We start from the raw sequence: 21,014 nt of genomic DNA, 5'->3' as shown, positions 1-21,014 counted from the left end.
TCATGCCAATAGCCCAGACACCTTCTCCGTACTGAATATATATATTCTGCCCGAGTATTGTATCTTCTTTCGTCTTAAGGGAGTCTCGGGACGCTACACTAGTGTATATAGGAACTTCTATTGCATCCTCAGTTTCGTCTTATTCGTGAACTGCATTGAGGCAAACAAATACACCAGGTCCATACCACTTAAGTCATGCTCTATAACGGAAGTATCTCGTCTGCCAATCGCAAGTAATAAGGAAATTGGCTCAGAAGCAGAGACAGGAAAGAAAGCACAAGATTAAAAATGGTTTTATGAGACTAATAATGCGTAACTAGCATGGTCCAAGGACCATGCAGCGGAGCTGAGGTATAAATGACAGAGGCTCAAGTAGCCGCGTAGCTAAACGCAGTAAAAATGCCAAATCACTGCGCAACGTTCCTATGTGTATGTCAGGTTATGTTAATTTTGCAAATCAAATATCCGCTATAATTAGGAAAGAAAGAAAGAAAACAGAAGGCGGCATCTGTATTAAATGATTACTATTATAATTCAAGGAATGGTAATTTTCATAACTAGAGTTTTTAAGCACTTTTTGATACTTCTTTGAGCATAAGCTTGGCAAAATTACTCATATTAAAAGTGCGTCTCTACAACTTGGGCACCCAATAATCCCTAATGATTTAATCGTTTGTTTAACTCTCAGTTATAGATTTTCTCTGGGCACTTACGCCTCCGCCTTTGCATTTCCACAGAACGCCATGGCCTCCGGGCCATGCCAGTAGTCCCTGCGGCCCTTTCGTACGTCGGCGATACATGTTCTGCCCTAGTTCTGTCTTCTTTCGTCTTCGGGTACGTTTCGAGGCAGAAAGCGAATCCGGTCCTAAGGGATAACCAGCCTGTTATCTACCGCCGGGTGACAAAAAGTGCGATGTAAGTGTAAGAATCTGTGACGACCCCTGACAGGAGGGCAGAAGACTATGTGTGCCCTTGAAAACTGCCACAGTTCTGTGTTCTGCAGGAAGACTATTAACAACCAAAGTGGCACTATCTGTGAACCACCCAAAAAGTTCGTTTCAGATCTGTGTATCGTACCTGGAGGAAGATGCCATTTGTGTGAACACATAATACCTTCACTTCTTTACTAGCTCGATGGAATCCGGATATTCATGACTGACCAGAAGTGAAAACAAATTGGCAAGGAGAAATAGACGCAAAACCCTACCTCTAAGATACCATTTTAAGCCCCGTCCTTTATTAAATAACTGCTTTTAGGTTAGTGCTCTTACGACTAGAGGTGGACGTACGAGTTGGCCTGCGTATTCCCCCTTTCTTAAATATAGTTCCCGAATAGGATGAAACTCCAGAACCAGAGGAGTCGTCAAGATGCCTCAGTGAGATTGTGGCCAAATGTCGTCTCAGTTGCACGTAAATGCGATGACTGCCTTTCTTAAAGCACCGGCCACTTTATGATAGCCGGCATGGGAAGTTGATCAAAGGAAGCGCCGGGGATGACACTCAACAGAGAAAGGCTGAAAAATACTTTAACCGTCTATTTAACTCATGATTTTGGTAACGGGCAGCCTAAGGCTCCGCCAGTGTACACTTGCCAGGCGGCCCGACCTCCGGGCCATGTTACTAGCCCCAATCCCTCTCCACGTAAATAATACATATTCCGCCAGAGTATTATGTCTTATTTAGTTCCCAGAGCAGCTACAGGATGCTTTAAATGTTATAGATCCGGAACATTTATGACCATAATATGCGATTTTCAGCGCGCTATTAAAATTAGGCTGTAATTTTTCATTCATTTAAATATTAATAAAAGCTTTAAACCTCAAGCAACAAATATAATGCTTGTTTCTTAAAAATAGTGCATCAACTACCTCAGTGGCTCTTAGTTTTTCCCACTTTTAAATATTATTTAATATCCAACTTGTAAACTCATAATTGAACCGCCTGGTTGACTAAACACTGGCTAGGATGAAAATTGAGAAGTTCGGTAGAGGATACTTCTTAATTGTTGAATTTTCAATCCTGGTGATATTTTGTATTTAATCCGGCGCATCTTTTTTCGATGCGCACAATGCCGAATCGAAATAGTTAATAAGGCGAAACTTGAAGCTCCACCTCTGCATTATAATTCTTGCGGAGGCGCATGACTTCTGCGTAATTTGCACGTGAGGTACTGATTTAAATCTTGCACCCGTCATCATCTGCTACTGTGTTCCAAGCTGTTCCTCTTGATAGTTTCTTTATAATTCAAAGCTGGTATAATGCTTCGATTGCTTGTTTAATTCCTCGTTTTGGTTACAAAAACACTGATGGGCACGGCTATTGCACCTCCACCGGAGAGCATAGCCTCCGGGCCGTGCCGGTGGACCCTCATTTCTTCTCTGTCTTCTCAATACGTGTTCTGCGCCAGTCTCATGACCTCTTCTTCAGAAAAGACTCAAAACGCTACTCTGGTTAAATTTGAATTTTTAACTAAAAGACACGACCGCAAATTTCCTATTAACTGACCCATTTGGAATTGCTTATTCCCCAACTACTTTTGGTGGATTTTTTCGCGTTTTTTAGCTCATTTATTACTTAACTTTGTTTTATTTAATTATTGCTTTTAAATCCCGCCCATGCTAACTGTATGACGAAATGAATCTTGGAACATTTGTGAACCATTGTGTCGGAACGAACAACTCAGGACACTTTAGCTTGACTTGATTTACCTGAATTGCAAACTTGAATTTACTAAATAGACTCGTGATGTTTAATGTGACAAAATTAAATAACTGTGAAAGACTTTCTGCAATATTCATTGCCTTGTGAAAATGGGAACAGGACTCCCCACTCAATATCTGACTAGCCCAAGCTGTTTCTAAAGGGTGGATTTTCTTGCACTACGTCGAGTAGACTATGGTCTTAATCGTTTGGCCTCCAGTAGGAGCTTAACTTCTTGGTAACATTTTCGTCTCAATTTCACCATACACAAAGCAAGCCCAGTCTCTTCAGGACGTAGTAATGAATGCCTCAGAATTGTGGAGTGAATAGTAATGAGATCGTTTGTGGATAACCATTAATATGTTTGCCTAGCGATATAACACAAAAGCCACTTACTACAATTCCGTCAACAGGTAATTCTTTCCCAACTGAAGGGTTTTACGAGATGAAGGAAATGAAGAGCGAGTTGATATTCTGCAAGGCTTAATGGGATCTCCAAAAAGCGTGCTGATAAGAGCAATTTAAACACCAAGCTCTACAAGTTTCCCTTTTCAGTTGATGCAGATGTCAACGGTTCTTTTTATCATCACTTCATGTAAACAATACGGATGAATAAAAATACACAACGTCAATGGCCACATGCAATTCCATATAATCATGACGAACGAGTATCCCTGGACGTGACTCATCTGCCTTTGAGTGGTTTACACAAACTTAGACCACATCCTTTTCAACTGATATTCGATTATATAAGAGCAATCGACACCACCATTAAGCTGATGTACATCTATGCCTAACAGTGCTTATAAATAATCACATTTTACTTAAACCTAATCACTTTGTGTTTAATGGACTAGAGACGGAACTGTCCATGAGAAGTTGACTATCAAATGAAGGCCAAACAAGTAGGACTGAAATCTGCTTGATATGATGCAAGAAGGCCTATCCTTCAGAAGCAGCTATACCTTATAAGTCAGTGGAAAGGAGCTCCCATTCTCATGCCCAAAAGACAACGATTCAGGTGTTTTAAGAAGCTTTGTACAGTTTTGATTTTGTCCTACGAAACACCAAGAGCACATTTGAAAACCTTATGTGTTTTTGGGATGGAAGGTATATTGATTGGATTTTTAAGTAAAATCTAGTGCAATAAAATTTTTACCATGATGCGCTAAACATCACGACAAACATGCATGTTGTGAATGTACACATCAATGAAGCAAAAGGTACTGTTATAGTTCACTTTATGGTGCAAAAGGTGTTGTACTTGTGAAACTTCCATCGAAAACTTCACAAATTGATCCACGTAACTTCGTTTCTAAAATGCAAACATTGATCGTTTACAAAAAGAAAGTCCAACTTTCCTCTCTAGGCCGATTTTGCCAATAACCTTGGACAGCAAAATTACAAACTCCTCTTTACTACCTTGCTAAGTTCAAGCAACCTCCTCTGGTTCAGCTTGATTTATCTCCTCTTTGGGCCCCAAGTAGCCTCCACCGATGATAGCAGCAGGAGCTATATCATTAGGTGGAAAAGGGTCGACTCTCTGAACAGTTTCAATGGGTTTTTCGTAATCGTTCTGTGGGAAGCAAAATAACTAAAATGAAAGATTTACAAAAACTGCATTAATTAATATGAGAGGACTTTTCTAGATCAGCAGTAGCCTCCTTGGGAGCATCACCACTCCCATATGATGCCATGTTTTATTTCGCCTTCCTAATTACCATCGAAGCTAGTAATCACGGGGATGTTTTCTCACGTTCCGGATCTCGTTACCTTTCAGTAAGTAATTTATTACTTGTTTATTGAGGGATGTTAAATTTCTTCAGTCATCTTTTTTATAGCATAAGTAAAAGTCTAGTTTGGAGAAACTTTCCTACACTAGGTTTTATTAAAATGGGAGACAAATAAAGAACGTCATTTGAATTTCTGCACTAATATACTAACATAGTCATCATTTATGCATTATCGCTAAAATATTTCATTACATTTTTGATGTTTAAGGCCGTGAATATGTATAATAAGCATGTCCAGGCTCCCAATCTCATCAGTTTACCCAAGATGTTCCCAGATATGATGTGCTATCCCATCACAGCTGGGATTTTTACTAAGTTTCCTTCATAAATTCGTATAATGCGGGTAAGAAAAGTGAGTGATAAGATTTTCTACTGATTATAAAATAAAAGAATGCAAAATTAAGTAAATGAAAAACAACTATCGCACTATCAGAATGGAAAAATTTGCAACCTTTGATTGCAATTGTAAGGGCGCTAGGTGGCTGATGACTATGGTATCTGGAATAGCTAGGCCCAAGAAGTTTCAAAAGTAAACCGTCCACCTCTAAAGCACTCGTTTCATCGACGTCCTCCACGATGCATTCAAGCGGTTGAACTGGATCCTGACGTTGGCTAGAGGTAGGCATGATGATGCCATAACGATCGTCTCGGGGTGAAGAGGTGTACCCCACATCTTCCTTCTCCTCAGTCACCTCTGCCAGGTAGTTGAGGCAAGACGAGGTTGAGGTGAGCACCGACACCTCCGATGTTGATTTCACTATGGTACCGGTGTTCCCTGTGGTGACTGTGGCGTTTATAGTTGTGGCCACGTAGCTCGACGTCGAGCCCATGAGACCAGAATCACTCCATAAACGAATCCTGCCCTGTAAGGTAAAAGTCGATCAGTGCGGCTTCAAGCATTTCGAGTCACCTCCCAACCCAACCTTCAACGTAGAATTAAAATAAAGTGCAGACAATGAAATAAAGAACATAATGCTAAAAGTTATTTACCGAGACCAAAGACAGCCTAATTTACGAGTGATGTGATGCAAATTAGCGGTCTCAGAAAGCAAATATTTTGTGGTCATCCTAGAAAAAAGGTTTTTATTTGGAGTTAAAATTGATAAACTTAACTACTTATTTAAAATTTGTGAATCATCGTACAACCATACTGCAATAAACATGCATAAAATTTTACATATAATAATAAATAACTCAAACATCCCCCTTTAAAAACAGTAAATTACAACCTGCTTATTTTTTTTCATCCCACGTACACGCTTGAAGTTGATAAAAGCCAGCGGATTCAGTTGCATGAAACTGATTCTCTGAAATAGTTCATCGAAACCAGGTCGTCTATCAGGATCGCCTTGCCAACCTAAAATAACAACACAGAACCTACTCCCAATTGTATTTGTAATTTGCGTTAGTTGATCAAATAACTAAAATTTCTGCTTGTAAAGAGTTAGGATGATACGAAACTTACACCTGCATAGCATTTGACACGAATATACTTTGATGGCCTTACATTCAACCATGAGTTTGTAGAGCTCCAAACTTGTGGTCATCGGTTGGACCAGCCGAAGTCCTTTCTCCAGATATTGAATAAGATGGCGAGTGTGGGTCCTCTCATAGGGTCTTCGACCGAGAGTAAATATCTCCCACAGGGTCACACCTTAATTAAGGCATACAGATAGAAGTGGTTTTTGGTGGGGCTAAAAAGGAATGCGGGCTAATTTTGGACATACCGTAGGCCCAGACATCGGATTTGCTGGAGAATATGCGCTTCTTGATGCACTCAATCGCGAGCCACTTAACTGGCATTAGACCACCCTTAGCTGTGTATTCTCCATCTGTGTCTTCGATGCATTTAGCCAACCCAAAGTCTGTTATTTTGATCTAAAACCAATGCATAGAAGAAATTAATTAAGGGAATCATAAAATAAATAGCATGTTTTAATCTCGTGAAGACTAATCAAAAGTTAAGGATCCTACAGGGCCTATGACACACTACATGTAACTAAACAATGAAGATGTTTGTATATGAGTCTAGTTGGTTTCAAGATAAAATGCATAAGCCACCTTAAAAGATATTCTAAAATCACGAAGATATTGATTAGGTTTAAAAAGAAATCTATACAAATCAAACTGGTCTTTAGCGATATTAAGTTTTAATTATAAGCTAGTTATAAGCTGATATTTTAAAAATAGCATAGTATAAAACTCTTAACTTAAAAAGTCCAGTTATTTACCCCTCTTCTTGTTGAAAGGATAGAATGCCGTATTTGCGTAAAATTTTTCATTTACTAATTCGAGTATCAAGGTGAGTAGAACTAGAGGGCACGAAAATCGTACTCCTACTCAGCAGCATGGCCTTCGGACCATGCCAGCAGCCACTCAACCCATCTGCAGGTCGTAAACACGTTTTGTCCCAGCATTATAATTTCTTCCGTTTTCAAGGAAGTATTGGAGTGATACGTTGGTGCCGGCGCAAAATGAACCCTGTCATAACGGACATTCCGATTTTTACTACCGATTGATAAACCTTAACGTGAAGGAAGAAGTGCATATGCTGCGAATGGGAGAATCTGTGATGACCTTTAACAGAATGGTTGACAGTGACGTCAACCTTCAGCAACTAGCCCGGTTTCAGGTTCTGTAGAAATGCTATTCACAACCGAAGCGATACTAGCCGTGAATCACCTAGAAAGTTCGTTACGGAGCTGTCTGCGGTACGTGTATGAAGATGTCAATAAAGTGAACACGCGATGCCTCCCTTACCCCTCTACTAGCTGGATAGAAGTCAGTCAGACATGGCTGGGCAGCAATGAAGTGAGAATATAGTGGCAAGGAGGAACGGATGTGAAGCCTTGTCTTCATGTAACTAATTGAACCCACTTTCCTTATTAAACAACTTTGCTTTTAGACTGGTGTTCCTGCGACTAGCGATGAACTTATGAGATGGCCAGCACATTCTTTCTTTCTTCAATACTGTTCCTAATCAGGACGATACTCCAGATATAGTTGAATTGCCAAGAGGAATATGTAAAGCTGGGATCAAATATCTTTCCAGATGCACTTAAATTCGACGATTGGCGTAGCTGATTGGGGAATAATTTTCTTGCTCCACAGGCTTCAGTGTGAAGGTTGATGAGGGAAGATAGCCAGGGAAGGCGCTGGGGACGAGGTTCAGAAGAAGAGAGGAACTACGCGGTACTTTGATAATCGTTTTAACTCTTGCTTTCGCGGGCACTGAGGGCTTTGCCCTTACACTTCTGCTGGGCGGCATGGTCTCCGAGCTATGGCAATAGCCTCCCAGCCCCTTTGCAGTTTGGGAGTACCTATTCTGTCCCAATTTTATATCCTCTTTTGTCTTCAGGAAAAACTCGTTACGCTGCATGTATATAGCTGTTTAATTTAGTTAATCGTTTAAGAATCTGTTTTATGAAGTAAAGTAAATTATTTTTTTTTAAAAAAGATACACCTGTGATGAAATTAAAGATGAAAAGTGCGCTTCCGCTTGGTTTATTAGTTGCAACTGTACACATAAATTTACTTCGGAACCTCTTTTTAGCAGAATTGAAATGCGCTATTGATGTCTCCCTTAAATTTCACAACATCGAGGCGGTTCAATTATGCAAGGAAGGCTTCCCAAGTACGATGGTGTAGTATGATTTGCGAAAGTGGTAAGAATTGATTTACTACGGTTTGTAGGTACTTTGTTAACAGAATGGTCTCTAAAAGCTTTAGCGTGGGATATTTTCTAATAGAAGCTAATCTGAATTTCGTCAAAGCTACTATTTCATTTAGGTTTTTGTGAACCCATTTGCCCTCTTAAATTATCACCAAATGCAGTAAAAGAACCGCGTCTATTAAGAGAATTGACAATCACAACTTACTTTTTATCAAGAGACGAACCCCAAAATGCTTTTGATTGTTAATTGTCATTTTCGAAAGAATCGGTAATATTAATCCACTTGACATTACAAACTATTCTATACAGTAATGAAAAAATTACCCAAAACTTTTGAACTTGATACATACTTCTAGGGTAGAAAATTCATGCTAGAATAGGCAGAAAGGAGGAAAGCACCCTACCTGTTCAGGTGTTTCTACAAGCACATTACGAGCAGCTAAGTCACGGTGAATGATGCTTCGCGAGGCGAGATATGCCATTCCACTGGCTATCTGGTTGGCCCAATTCAGCATGATTTCAGGAGTTATAACATCACAATCGATCGCATTAGGACCGCCATGTCGATGAAGGTAGGACAGCAGACACCCCAGAGGCAGAAATGGTGTGACAAGTTGTGGACGGGCTGTCATACAGAGAGCCAGCAAACGAAGGCAGCAGGGGTGATTGACCGTCGCCATAAGCTGCAAAGTAAAAACTTAAATAGACTTAGGTAACCGCCTATGTACGATGAAATACTCCTGAGAATATCATGAAAGACTAACAATGTTTGAGACTGGCCGCGATAATTTACGATCGCTATTAATCACAACAATTCTACGGATTCGACTACTAACACGAGCCTCATCAAGAAGAGCCTTGGAAGTAAATGGATCAGTCTCATCAGTGAGCACTTTGATAGCGACTACGTGTTCTTCCACATTTTCCATGTAGAACTTCTCTCTTTCCTCCTCGCAATCTTCGGAGAATCGAAACATGCCTGTCTGTGGGGCAGGCGAAGACGTTATGTTTAGTTCAGAAGTGATAGGTTTCTCCACTTGTGACAGGGGTTTCAGCTCCGTTTTCTCCTCGAGTACCACAGACTTCTCCAAATTTTGGGCCTCCTTCGCCTCCTTTTCCTCCTCCTCCTCTTCCATCGTAAGGTATTCCTGTTCCGTGCTGGCGTATGCGTTGTCCTCCACCAGCGAATCCAATGGCACCAATTTCGGCTTCTCCAATTCAACCTTGGCAGCCTGCGCAAATAAGTCGTCAACCTTCTTTGCAAATTCTGGAGAAATCGGGCCCTTGTACCATATGCCTCGGTAGACTGAACCAAATGCTCCACCACCAACTCGATTACCCAGTTTTAGCTGGTACTCAGGTATTATGAGCAGTGTGGTCATGTCGGGCATTGTATCCTGAAAGAACGATTAGATGCTCGTAAAGGAAAGTATTTCAAATAATCTTCAAATAGTGAAATATTTACTTTTTTACCAGAATCAACACACTTCCCGACCACGTTTTCAAGTAATTATTTAAAAGGTTTTTAAAGGCTTCTTTACAAAAGCTGTCCAAATATAGAGTAAGTTTCACCTAATAATGAATATTACTATTTTACATTCCAGAAGCCGAACAACAGTCCTGAGTGGGCGTGAGTTAGTAAAAAGTAATTTATTCACACTCTTCCCAGTCACTTGGATTATTTATGAGAATGACTTTGGTGACCTACATTAGTAATGAAATGGAGAGTAAAACAAATCATCACAAAATTTGCCTTCATTGTCTAAATGTGAAAACTGACGGTCCACTCACTGCTTGAGATGATACAAGGTAGCTTTGCTCATCATCACCATTTAGCGTGTTAGATCTCACAGGAAGTGAACGCAGACTTATATTTCTTCGTGATTTACTCAATCTCCGGTTATTTTTCTTCTCTTCCAGTTCCGCAACAACTACCGCTCTCATCCAAAATCGGTTGCACATAGAACTTCTACCACTTTGAAGTTGGTCAACCACGGGCTCACTCCTTGATTTGCGTCCACGAATTACAATGCGAGAGCACACGTAGCCGAAGTAAACAGCTACGAAGAGGGCTAGAAGGCCACAAAAGATAAGCAGAGCTGTAGACAGCCAGGAGAGGCGGTTGAGCAACCGAGGACTAATTATTTCCGACCAGGTGCAGAAAATGAGACACTCGTCAATTTTCCCTGATATCGCAGGCGGAAGGTGGTGTGAGATCCCAGTGTGAAGACATACAAACTCAACCGCAGTTGTGATGGAATTGAGCTCCACATGGGCAATGCTATCCGGAGGGCAGGATTCAACACAAATCCACTAGGTGAATAAAAGTAAAAGTTGTGCACTCATTTAGAAAACGAGCTTGGTGCTAAACGGAAATAATTTGATGGTTTTTTGAAACGAGATAAAAAAAATAAGGTATGATTTTGCGACTACCAGAGAAATTAAAAAGAAATACCAAATTAAATACTATCATTTGAAAAGCAACAGTTTTGTGAAATTCATCGGAAATGATTTAGCTCCACAATTCTATTTAGGGCCACTTCGTAAACTATTTATACAAGACTGCTTTAATGTGTTGGTTGTTTAACTCTCAATTTGGTCCACTTAGGTGCTACGCCATTGTACCTTCTTCGGGTGAGTACGTTTTCAGGCTACGCTAGTAGCCCTAAGCCCTTCTGAATGTTGAATACATAGATGTTCTGCCCAAGTATTGTCTTCTCTCGTCTTCAGGAAAGTCTCTTGGAGCTACATTGGTGGCAGCGGAAAGAAAACCCGATCTTAAAGGACACATATCCTGATTTTTGCTACTGAATTATCAACCTTAGCGAGGTGGAAGAAGTGCATTTTGCTACGGATAGGCAAAGATGAGAGGGCCCCTAACAGAAGAACTGAAAATGATGTCTACCTTCATCAACTACCCCAGTACTGTAATCCGCAGGAAAGCCATAAACAACGGAAGCAAAACAAACCGTGAAGCATCTCAAAATTTTCGTTACGAAGGTGCTTACCTTACCGATATAAAGGTGTAAAATATGTAAACACGCAGTATCTTCTCCATTTCTCAACTAGCTGGATAGGGTCTGGATAGATATGGCTGGGTAACTCTGAAGGAAGAGCAACGAGGCAAGGAGAAACAGAAGCTAAACCCAACCCCTACGTAACTAAGTTCGATCTCGTCCTTCGTTACATGCCTCTGTTTTTAGGCCAGTGTTTCTACGACCAGCTGTGTACACAAGTAATAGCCAGCCCATTCCCCGTCCCCGAATCCAGTTCTCAAATTGGTCGACACTACAGATCCAGTTCAATTCCCAAGAGGGATTAGTGACGTTTCGGTCAAGTATCTCCTTAGTTGAACGGAAATTTGACGAAAGGCACGGTTAGCTCGTAGGTGTTTTCTTATGGCACCGATTACGTTGTGATAGTTGACGCAGGAGGTTGGCCAGGGCGAGCGCCAAAGGCGACGCTCAAAAGAGGAGAGGGGCTATGGAATATGTTGGTTGTTTGTTTATCTCTCAGTTTTGGTAAGAGGGCCAATTTGAGTCTCTGTCATTGTACCTTCGCCGAGTGAGCTGGGCTCTGGGCCATGCCAGTAGCTCCCCAGCCCTACTGTACGTCAACAGTACATATTTGGCCCGGGTAATATATCCTCCTTTATCTTCAGAGAAGTCTCAGGGCGCTACAACAACGCCAGGATTACAAGCCGAATATGGCGAAATGTCCTGTCAAAGTTATGGCAAAAGTGTTCCGGGGTAATTTCATTTATGGTCACTTGAAGTATACTTACGTAACTAGTTAGTTTGTAGACACTAGGGCACGGTTTAGACACCTGTCTTCCGCAATCCTCCTTCTAGGAGCATTCATCACAGCTAAGATCAATTAACCCACCTTTGTCTTCTCTTTGTTCAGATATCTTTTATAGTGCTGACAGAAGAGGCAGTCACTAGATAAGGGTCCGCCGCAACTCTGACTGCACTGGTCGTGACAGGGACGACATTGCTTGCCCCCACTAGTCAAATTCGCCTCATAGGTGCCTGTCGGCATCAAAATATTTAATTAGTTGGTCATTACCTACTTTACTAAAATGCATATAAATAGATATGTGAATTGATTTAAACGAAGAGATTGCCAATAAAGGAAGGTAATCAATTGGAGGTGTGTGTAAAAATAAGCAGACTCTAGTTGCTGCTGTTTCGGTCACCATCTTGGTAGCATTGTTTTCTATCACTTCTGCTACTAACTCACCACCACTACCTCTGTACAACTCTATTAAGGGAGTAAATTTATGCTCATAACTTTGTTGGAAAAAAGTCAGCTGCTACGGATTTGTAATAACCGAATGGTAAATCAGAAGGTTAGAGCCTTGGTAAAATTAAACCAAATTTAACTAAAATAGGAAGACAAGCTACTGATGGATAGTAAAATACTGAACTTTTAATTGATTGGAACATAAAAATGGTAAAAATAGTTGCCATATTATCTTGATTAACAAACAAATTTATCAAAGCAAAGTAATTAGACAATCACAAAGATGGTAACTAACCAAAAATGTTGTCATATTTGATCATACTTTCTCAAATGCTCTTAATTTATTGTCCCAATAGTTTTATATTTTTGTCGAACATTGACAAGTGATTCAATTAAAAATAAAGCTTTGTCACTGCAACGAAAGGTTGAAAAATGACTCAGGCTCGAAATTTGGCTTCAAAGAGCTGGACTGAATTAGCCAACCAAGATGGATCAGTTAGTTTATAGCTAAGCGTCAAATGCATGAAATTTGCATTTTCCACTGGGGAAGTATTTCATTTCTCTACAACAATCAGCTGACTGCATTTTGATGAAGGTCAAATTTGATGAGCACCATTACAGATTTGAAAATTCTGCTTGCCTTCATGGCAGCTGGCCACGCAAATTCCATTGAATTGGGCATTTCGACATCGCACGCACTGATTGGGTGAGGGACCAGAGCATCCGTCTTGGCATTCAGGATGGCAGGGAGCGCAAACACGCACCATGTTGATACTGGCGCTCTGCAATTGATGCGAGGACAACCAATCACCGAGGGGCTCCTGAAGCTCGTGCGGAACATGGGACAATGCTATGTCACCACTTATTGCCAATTTGGGATCTCCCATTTTCCGCTTTTGTCCACCAATAAGATGTAAGAAAGTGCGCTTGGGGCAAGGCTGAAGAGTATTATTTGACCTTATTTTTATATGGGAAATATTTGTGCGGCCTTAAGTAATTGCATAATTTTGATGCTGCATGTTTTCAGAAAGCAACAATAATAAGTTATTAAATTTCCTTCTTAATGACAAACCTGATAAGGTGTAAGGCACTTCAGTCTTAAGCCATGTTCCTCATTCGTCGTTGCTGCAGCAACGACCTGGATGCATTGTGAACAGCCGTTGTGTCCGAACCAATCTCCAGGTCCCGTGCACACTGCACTCCAATTGCTTGATTCTGTGGTGTCTAAAACGCCGCGTGGATGTGATGTGCAAACAGCTGCACATTCATAGCAGATATTCTCTTCGTTGGGAAACTTTCCCAAGGGACATTCGGCACGGCAAAAATTCCCGTCCTAAAAAAATTGCATAATGGAATGTTATCAATCGATATACATAACTTTCTTCCTTAAAAAATACCAGTCAAATTAAATTCGGAAACCAAAAATCATTAGGAAGAACCTTTCTAAATCTGTAGGTGTGTTAATACCATCTTCCAATTAGATTTTAAGATATAGGTGAAGTGATTCGCTTCCAAGAGTCGATCCGGGCGGTGAAAAACTCACCTTGACATGTGCACAACCATAGTTACAGTGATTGGCATCGGGTCCATTACAAGCTCCAGGCATAGAACCACACTCTTTGTGGCACTTTGAACATGATTTTATTTTCAGCGCTATATTTTTATCGATTGTTTTGGTAATCATCACAGGGTAGTAGCCACCGTCGGCTAATGAGCAGTTGAGCACGCATCGACTAGTTTCACCGCGACCTTGAATGAGCCAATGAGCACAGAGGCGACAATTTTCCGGTCCAGGACCCCAGCATCCTTGAGAGAGTTCACAGACGCTTGTATCGCATTGAAAGCCTTTAGAAACTAGATAAAAGGAAAGTGGAATTCAGTAGACGTATTGAAGTGGATAGCAAACCTATAGCGTTTGCTTTCAGACTCTTATGAATCACAGGACAAAAAGAAGCATAATTAAACCACCGGATGAAAATAGGTTGAACGTCAATTGCTTGAATTTAATACTGCCTTAAGAAGCTTTTCAAATGCTCAGAATGCTTGCTTGTAAGCGCGGTCATTTCGAAAGCGAGTTTGGTAACGGTATCATGCAATTCATGCACAATTACTATCAACTAAATGAATTCGGTAGCTTTGTCTGGGGAATGTTTGCGATGCAATAGCATATCTGGTGCGCTACAATTTTCCATACGTTTGCTATAATATCCAGTTGCAAAATCCTGAAACTACTGCTAATTATAAGCTTGATCAAATACCAACACCTACTATTTAAGCCGGTTACTGAAGCTCACCACAATCCTTCACGGTGCGATTTGGAACGACTACGGGGATTGGTATCGTCGTGTTAGTAGTGGTTTTTGGTGCCCACATAAGCGATCGCCAGTTAACTGTATCCGCAAGGCAAAGTTTAGGATTTTGGACGATTTGAATAGTTCCTCTGTATACACCGACATACACCAGCGAGGCAAGACCGAGGTATTCCAGATAATTATTATGGACTATTTTTAACGGAGAAGTGTATCCTGATGGCACCTCTGAATGAGAATGGAAACACTTCAATTAGTTTATTTGAAATTTTTTAACTCCCGAAAGTATTTCTTAGCTAAATTAAAAGCAAATCAACAAATAATTATCTGTAAGGGTGTTCAAATGAAAGAAATTGCCCTTACTAGTATGAACTCACCTCCTCCGATGTGTCGCAACTTTGAGAGAAAAGTGAGATTCTTTAACCAAGGTGCTGTATTGTCCGTTCCAACATAGAGAACACCCGTTATTTCGAAGAGACTTCCAAGACCACTTTGTAAGTCTTCAAATGTCACTGACTCCTCTTCTTTCGTCAGATGGTGGAAAGCATCACTGGATTTTTTTGAAGATCCAAAAGTGTATTAATGCATTTTGAGGCAACGACAACTCCTTCTAGAGAATAGATGACGGTCCGCAGACTGAAGTTGGTTTGCCTAAACTACTTGTAACAAATTAAACTTGGCAGCACTAAATAACACGGCTGTGGGGTAGCTGACATTATAGTCAACTAACAAAATATTGTAATATTTATTTGTAACAATTGCTCACCCTTCGAACGACTGCCTTTTGAGGATGATACTACCTTCCCAGAAGGTGCAATTTACCATTTTCCTTAGGAGACTCTTGTGAAGAAAATCAACCGAAGGTAGCTGGAGCTGCTTGCCTGAGCACGCTTTAAGTTTAAAGAAAGGTGAAAAAATACGGTATTTACTTAAATGAGTAGTTATTTATTGTTATACATATTGATTCACAGAAACGAGATGACAGCCCCTAAATATTCATCCAAAACAAATTTGGTCGATTTGTCAGAAAGGAATAATCATAAATTATTTGCAGATCAAAATTCCCAATGACATAATCAATAAACTCAGTTAAGTATTCAAACAAAGGTGTTCTCAGTTTAAGCTGTAAACTATGCAAATTTTGAACAGGGTTAGTAAGTTAAGCAAGTGCATTACCACAAAAACTTAAAACTCACTTTTTGGGCATCCAGTCGGTGGGCACTGAACACACACATTGTGAACCTGTTGAGTTCCAGGGCGAGAACATTTCAGCACACAGTGGTCTCCATCCCGAAGGAAACCATCTGTGGTGGCAAAATAGGGGGTTTATTCAGTTTATAAAGCATCTACTTATAATAACCTCAGTAAATAACATACCTGGACACTTCGAGACGCACATATGCCCTAATGCTACTCTACCCTCCTTGTTTACTTTCCAAGACGATGTGTGGACATCATAGAAACGTGTGGCTGGACATGCGGAAACACAGTTTCCCTCATGGGAGTATCTTCTGCAGGCCTTGAACAGAGTGGAAAAAGTTACGTGTACATCAAGAGCCAAAAAAATGATATTCCCTGGAACACAAGATTTACCAAGCATTCATTGGCCCTTGTTCCATTACACCCACCGACACATTCATCATGGCAGCACTCCTCTACACCTCCCTCTTTGACACATCTGTTGGGGCCGCTGCAAACTCTCGTCTGACATTTCCTAACTGTGAAGGTGAGAGGGGGGCAACTTAATATAATGCTGTCTTACACAGTATAAAATACACACAGTGGCATACGTATTTGACACTGGTCAGCTCCAGGTCCCCAGCAGAATGACATTCCGTTTTGCTTGGAGCAGTTGTCATGGCATTTCCATTTCATCCATGGTCCATTTCCTGAGGAGAGATTCCAAAGAACAGGATACATTTCGTTTGTCAATATTCCCCCAAATTCACTTGAAATTTTCTCTGAGTCTCGTGCAATGCTTGTTGAGATTTGCTCCTGGTGAGTGGTTCCTTAAGGTAAGAAAACAATGTACACAAAAGTGAAAGAATTCTAAAATGTGAAATGGTCAACTCTGACAAGAAATTAACTTTTATAGAAATAGGTTTACGTTAGGTTTTGTGCAGTCCCTGAATAAGTCATGTGAACAGTTTTCTTTAGTTTGTCTGTGAGAAAACAAATTGGTATCTTTCCAATCCCTATGCTTCAATCATTCAGCTAATGAAGAATAATATTGGTGTAAACCAAGGATTTTGTTATAATAGTACCTGTCGTGACTACAACTGTGTTAACTTCCTTTAGGTCCACTTCCTTATTATTACCTAGGGAAACCTCGGGATTCTCATCATCATTTTGTGTTACATTGTCCATGACCTCGGTAGACACGACTTCTATCGGATTGATTTCTAGGGTACTGAAGCCCCCAATGATCGGTTGACCATTTGTCATTAGTTCCGTTGCATGTGATGGTTGAGCGTTGTCTAAAGCCACCGTTGTAATCACATCTTCATTGGGTTTACGCCGCAGCCGAGAGCTTTGAACTAAAATAAGTGTTTTATAAAAAGAAAGATGATCTCCGTCTGTAAACATTCAAATGTTGAATACAATCATGTGTTTATTAAAAATCGAAAATATTGATTTAGCATTGATGCATATTTATTGAAATCCGGATCTTATAAACCACCACATAAAATTTGAATGAAACTGTCATGGTTTTCTCAAATTCAGTTCAGAAACCTCTGGATCTGTAACTTAACTTTTACGTGAATTTCAAAATGTCAAGACCGGTTAAATCGTTCAACAATTAGGCAATTTTAATGACGACTCGTTGTGATATTAATAATTCAAAGCCGTGTAAGTTTACTTACTTGCTGTAGACCGCTCTCCATTACTCATATTCACAGAAGACGGGGGTGTAGTGGTGAGAATGGATACTTTTGAAGCATTGCCGTACCGAGTGGCACAAGCCGTGATCCAGTGGGAGGTTGCGGATCTATCATTCATGGGAACCAACATCACTGGTTGCAGATCGGGATACTCCAAAATATCATCCCAGTTCACCGAAAATGGTGCGTAGCAGAGGCCCGGATTATCGAAGAACCCCACTCCATGCATAAGAATGGCTGAATCAAGGTTTAATTAAAAAAATGAAATTTTACGATTTCTAAGAGAAGGCATCTAGTAACTAAAATCTGCCGAAATTATTGTAATTTAGCAATATGAATCAATTCTAATTTCTTAAAAATCAGGAATACACTCGGAAATCCTTGATCGCTAAAACGCCTGCAACAAAAAAAATGGAACTCTTTAGGGTTTTATACCAAACTGACCTTCAAGAGAGGGAAACTCGATATCTGACATGAAGTCCCGATCGGAAGTATAAGTTTCCGTCACAAGAAGGGTGAAGGCCTGGCCGCGTATCTGAACCGACTCTTCACCGCGAATTATTCGTAAATTCGGTAATCCGAAATGCGGCTTCGTTACACGACGAATGAAAACGTAACCCGAGACTTCCTCAATAGTGTTTAGGAACTCGACGTCCTCATCTGTAAAACGTGTGTTTTGAAAGACCGGTGTACAAGTGAGCCTGGATAAAAGACTCCGAACAGAGTAATGTTTGAATTATTAAATCTAAACACAAAAATACAAAAATTAGCCCCATCCTTCAATGATGCATGCGTATCACTATTTGTTTCATTTAAAGATGCTGGTATGTGGCATAGAAAAGCAATTTCTTTGAGTAGACAGAGATAATGAGAACTGTAGAAACAACGCACTAGGTCGTATTTCAGAAACGATGAGATTTCCAAGGATGTGGCTGCAGTTGCGAGCGAATTTCGACTTCAATTTTTCGTAATTACCAAACAGGGCATCCTGCCAGGTTGAGAACCCTTTACAAACTTCAAAATGCATGAAAAAACAATTAAGGAGGTTTTCTTCAAAGAAGCAAACTGTAGTATTTCTAACCAATTCAAAATCCACTATTAAAGCATAGGAAGGTATGTGCCAAAATGTCCATAAACGTTAAAAAACGAAAATAAATAAACACTTTTCGGATTGTTAATGGTTTGGTTGGGTTGACTGAAGACGGGTGCTGTTTTAAAACTAGGAACATATCCAATGAATGTATTTAGGTATGATTATTTGGGTCTAACCACAGAAAATATAAATTTTGGCGTCTGAATAGGAGTATCAGTATTGCCCATACAAAGGTCAGAGTGCATTAACAAGTACACCCCTTCTTCAGTAGTAAATTACTTACTTATTTTACCATGATATTTGGGATCTCGAAAGTAGGGAGTGAACGGATTGATAAGTTCGTGGGTAATCAGTTCCGCCTCATCAATGGTAGGGAAATCTTCAGCCCCCATGAAGCAGAGCAGAAGGACTAGCAAGTGCAAAGAGAGCATTTCAAGTAAAAATGATAGTTTGGGGCGGAATAGGTGGTCCGGACACTCACACGTGCCTGGTGTAAGTGAATATGCAAATTGGGCTCGCAGGCGTGTGCACCACTACTTGTACCCGTGAGGAATGTGGGGCGTGCGCACAGGTCCGGTGATGGTCGTGTCGTCACAATGATTGTATTTGCATAAAACAATGGACTAAGCATTAAACAATGAACAATTAGGCGTGGTCCGAGTCTCCCGCCTCACAAATTGTAATTGAGGCAATGGCAAAAGTTTGTAAATGACATTCAGTTAACCCAAAACAAAGTGGTATTTTCCTCGAATTTCCTGCTTTTTTGTTATGGAGTAAATAAAAACGGCACAATTGTTCAGTATCGAATACACTTCTAATTCCAATAGGTCTGAACATGAGTTTAGCCCATTTCTAGATCTTTCCTAGTAAGTTGGTAACCTTTACAAGTTTGAAAAACTAAAGTGTTATATCCAAACGATGGCATACTTAAATGGGCAGTTGCAAATGGGTCGGCTTGATAATCAGCAACACATTTATACCACAATTCTCTTCTTGAATGCATCCTACTTGTCTATGAGCCGTCAAGTCAGCTAATTTGCATAGTGGATGCGAGTTGATAGTCGCCATGACCGAGAAAAGCGTTTATTTTGTTGAGAGGGTTCTGCAGCCTAATTAATTCGGACACCGGGTGCGTTGTTTTTTCCGGCCTTAAGCATTAGTCACAAAGGCATTTAGTTTCGGAAACACGTGATGCTCCGCAAAACCATATCGAGTGATAATAGCGCCGAAAACGTTTATGGGACATAACTGTAGGCATAACGTCAAAATAAAGCGGCGAAGGCTCAACTACAACGTTGATTAGGTTTAAAATGGTAAAATGAATATAAGGTGTTGTTTTGGTCCAAAAATATTTGCTTTGCCTTTGAGAAACATGTCTTTAGATAAACAGCTTTAAAATAACCGCGTCTGGAAACCCATTAAAACATTCAAGCATATTCCTTTTATGACAAGAAGCTAGCCATTCGTTGGTCCACGCTGGGGTCCGAATTTAGTGCACCTGCCTCAGCGTTTTGATTAAAGTGGCAAGATGTCACATTCTTTGCTCTGTAGCTTGTCACCCAGTCTCATTGGCCTAAACCAGAGCCAAAAGATCAAACTTATCCTCCGCTCTCCGTTGTGGAAGCTACTGATGAATGGTGTGACCACTGACGCAGAAAGTTAAAATGGAACTATATCGGTTCCTTGCAGCATCACTAAGTTTTTTTCACAGAAAACATTATTGTGATTGTTGTTTTCCTTTTAAATATGAATGAAGTCAAACTGTTTCCGTAATTATAAAGCTATAATATTAGCAAACACATGCCGACGGCGGGAAAGCAAAGCTGTCTAAAACTAGATAAGTCTAGTTTAGCTAGGATCAAAAATGTTGGATCTTTGTAGGGACAAGTGCACTTTCCGATTTCGCATTTAGACTCCAAACATCCTGTGCTGGTAAGGATAAACTATAAATTTAATTGAAGGATTCTCCACCTTGGTGTTAGTTTATGTAGTAAACATCAAATAAAGGAGTAAATATTGTCTGGAACAGGTTATGTAAAATGCGTGTCATTTTATATTCATTTAAAATCATCAAAAATGAGTCTTAAAGTACAAGATTTGTGCATCTACCCGTATTTTTAATGCCTATGAAATCAGAAACTTTATTCTACATACTTAAATATATTGGGGTTTATTACAGCAAATAAATCCACCAGTTGGTTTATGTTGCTATTTGGAAAGCAGCGTATGGGTTGCAATGCAAAGCAAATTAGTCACAAAATCATTGAAGATTAATTCAAAGCGAAGGGCTTTAAGCCTAAAAAACTGTGCTCTTTTCAT

At 40.2% G+C, this 21,014-nt stretch overlaps 3 protein-coding genes across 3 annotated transcripts in view; all 3 read right to left on the bottom strand. All coding sequences in view use genetic code 11, as the record gives it.

The window, feature by feature from the left end:
• The window catches only part of EGR_07165 (hypothetical protein), a gene marked incomplete at both ends in the record, with an annotated part of 5,285 nt that extends 2,487 nt beyond the window's left edge, over nucleotides 1–2,798 (bottom strand). The window contains one exon of the mRNA XM_024496414.1: nucleotides 2,709–2,798. Coding sequence (XP_024349169.1) covers nucleotides 2,709–2,798 — 90 coding nt within the window. The remainder of the gene's footprint in view (nucleotides 1–2,708) is intronic.
• Nucleotides 2,799–3,868: 1,070 nt separating this feature from the next.
• On the bottom strand, nucleotides 3,869–15,436 carry EGR_07164 (Receptor tyrosine-protein kinase erbB-4; the record flags this gene model as incomplete). The annotated part of the gene is made up of 17 exons (XM_024496413.1): nucleotides 3,869–4,015; nucleotides 4,142–4,276; nucleotides 5,036–5,356; nucleotides 5,750–5,850; nucleotides 5,959–6,147; nucleotides 6,221–6,371; nucleotides 8,571–8,849; nucleotides 9,003–9,563; nucleotides 9,958–10,479; nucleotides 11,951–12,013; nucleotides 12,052–12,197; nucleotides 13,031–13,349; nucleotides 13,484–13,744; nucleotides 13,955–14,265; nucleotides 14,706–14,948; nucleotides 15,098–15,270; nucleotides 15,381–15,436. The coding sequence occupies 17 exons, from the start codon at nucleotides 15,434–15,436 to the stop codon at nucleotides 3,869–3,871; spliced, it is 3,978 nt and encodes a 1,325-aa protein (XP_024349168.1).
• A 46-nt stretch (nucleotides 15,437–15,482) lies between these two features.
• EGR_07163 (Receptor tyrosine-protein kinase erbB-4) lies at nucleotides 15,483–19,126 on the bottom strand (the record flags this gene model as incomplete). Its single annotated transcript, XM_024496412.1, has 10 exons — nucleotides 15,483–15,610; nucleotides 15,917–16,024; nucleotides 16,098–16,239; nucleotides 16,314–16,438; nucleotides 16,511–16,729; nucleotides 16,985–17,257; nucleotides 17,585–17,839; nucleotides 18,047–18,262; nucleotides 18,494–18,607; nucleotides 18,979–19,126. 10 exons carry the CDS (start codon nucleotides 19,124–19,126, stop codon nucleotides 15,483–15,485), a joined length of 1,728 nt encoding a protein of 575 aa, XP_024349167.1.
• Nucleotides 19,127–21,014: the final 1,888 nt, after the last annotated feature.

This window comes from Echinococcus granulosus (genome assembly GCF_000524195.1).
Source record: "Echinococcus granulosus chromosome Unknown EG_S00071, whole genome shotgun sequence".
NCBI classification, from domain to species: Eukaryota; Metazoa; Platyhelminthes; class Cestoda; order Cyclophyllidea; family Taeniidae; genus Echinococcus; species Echinococcus granulosus.
Note: the sequence above shows the minus strand (reverse complement) of the source record. Positions and strands in the feature narration are given on the sequence as shown.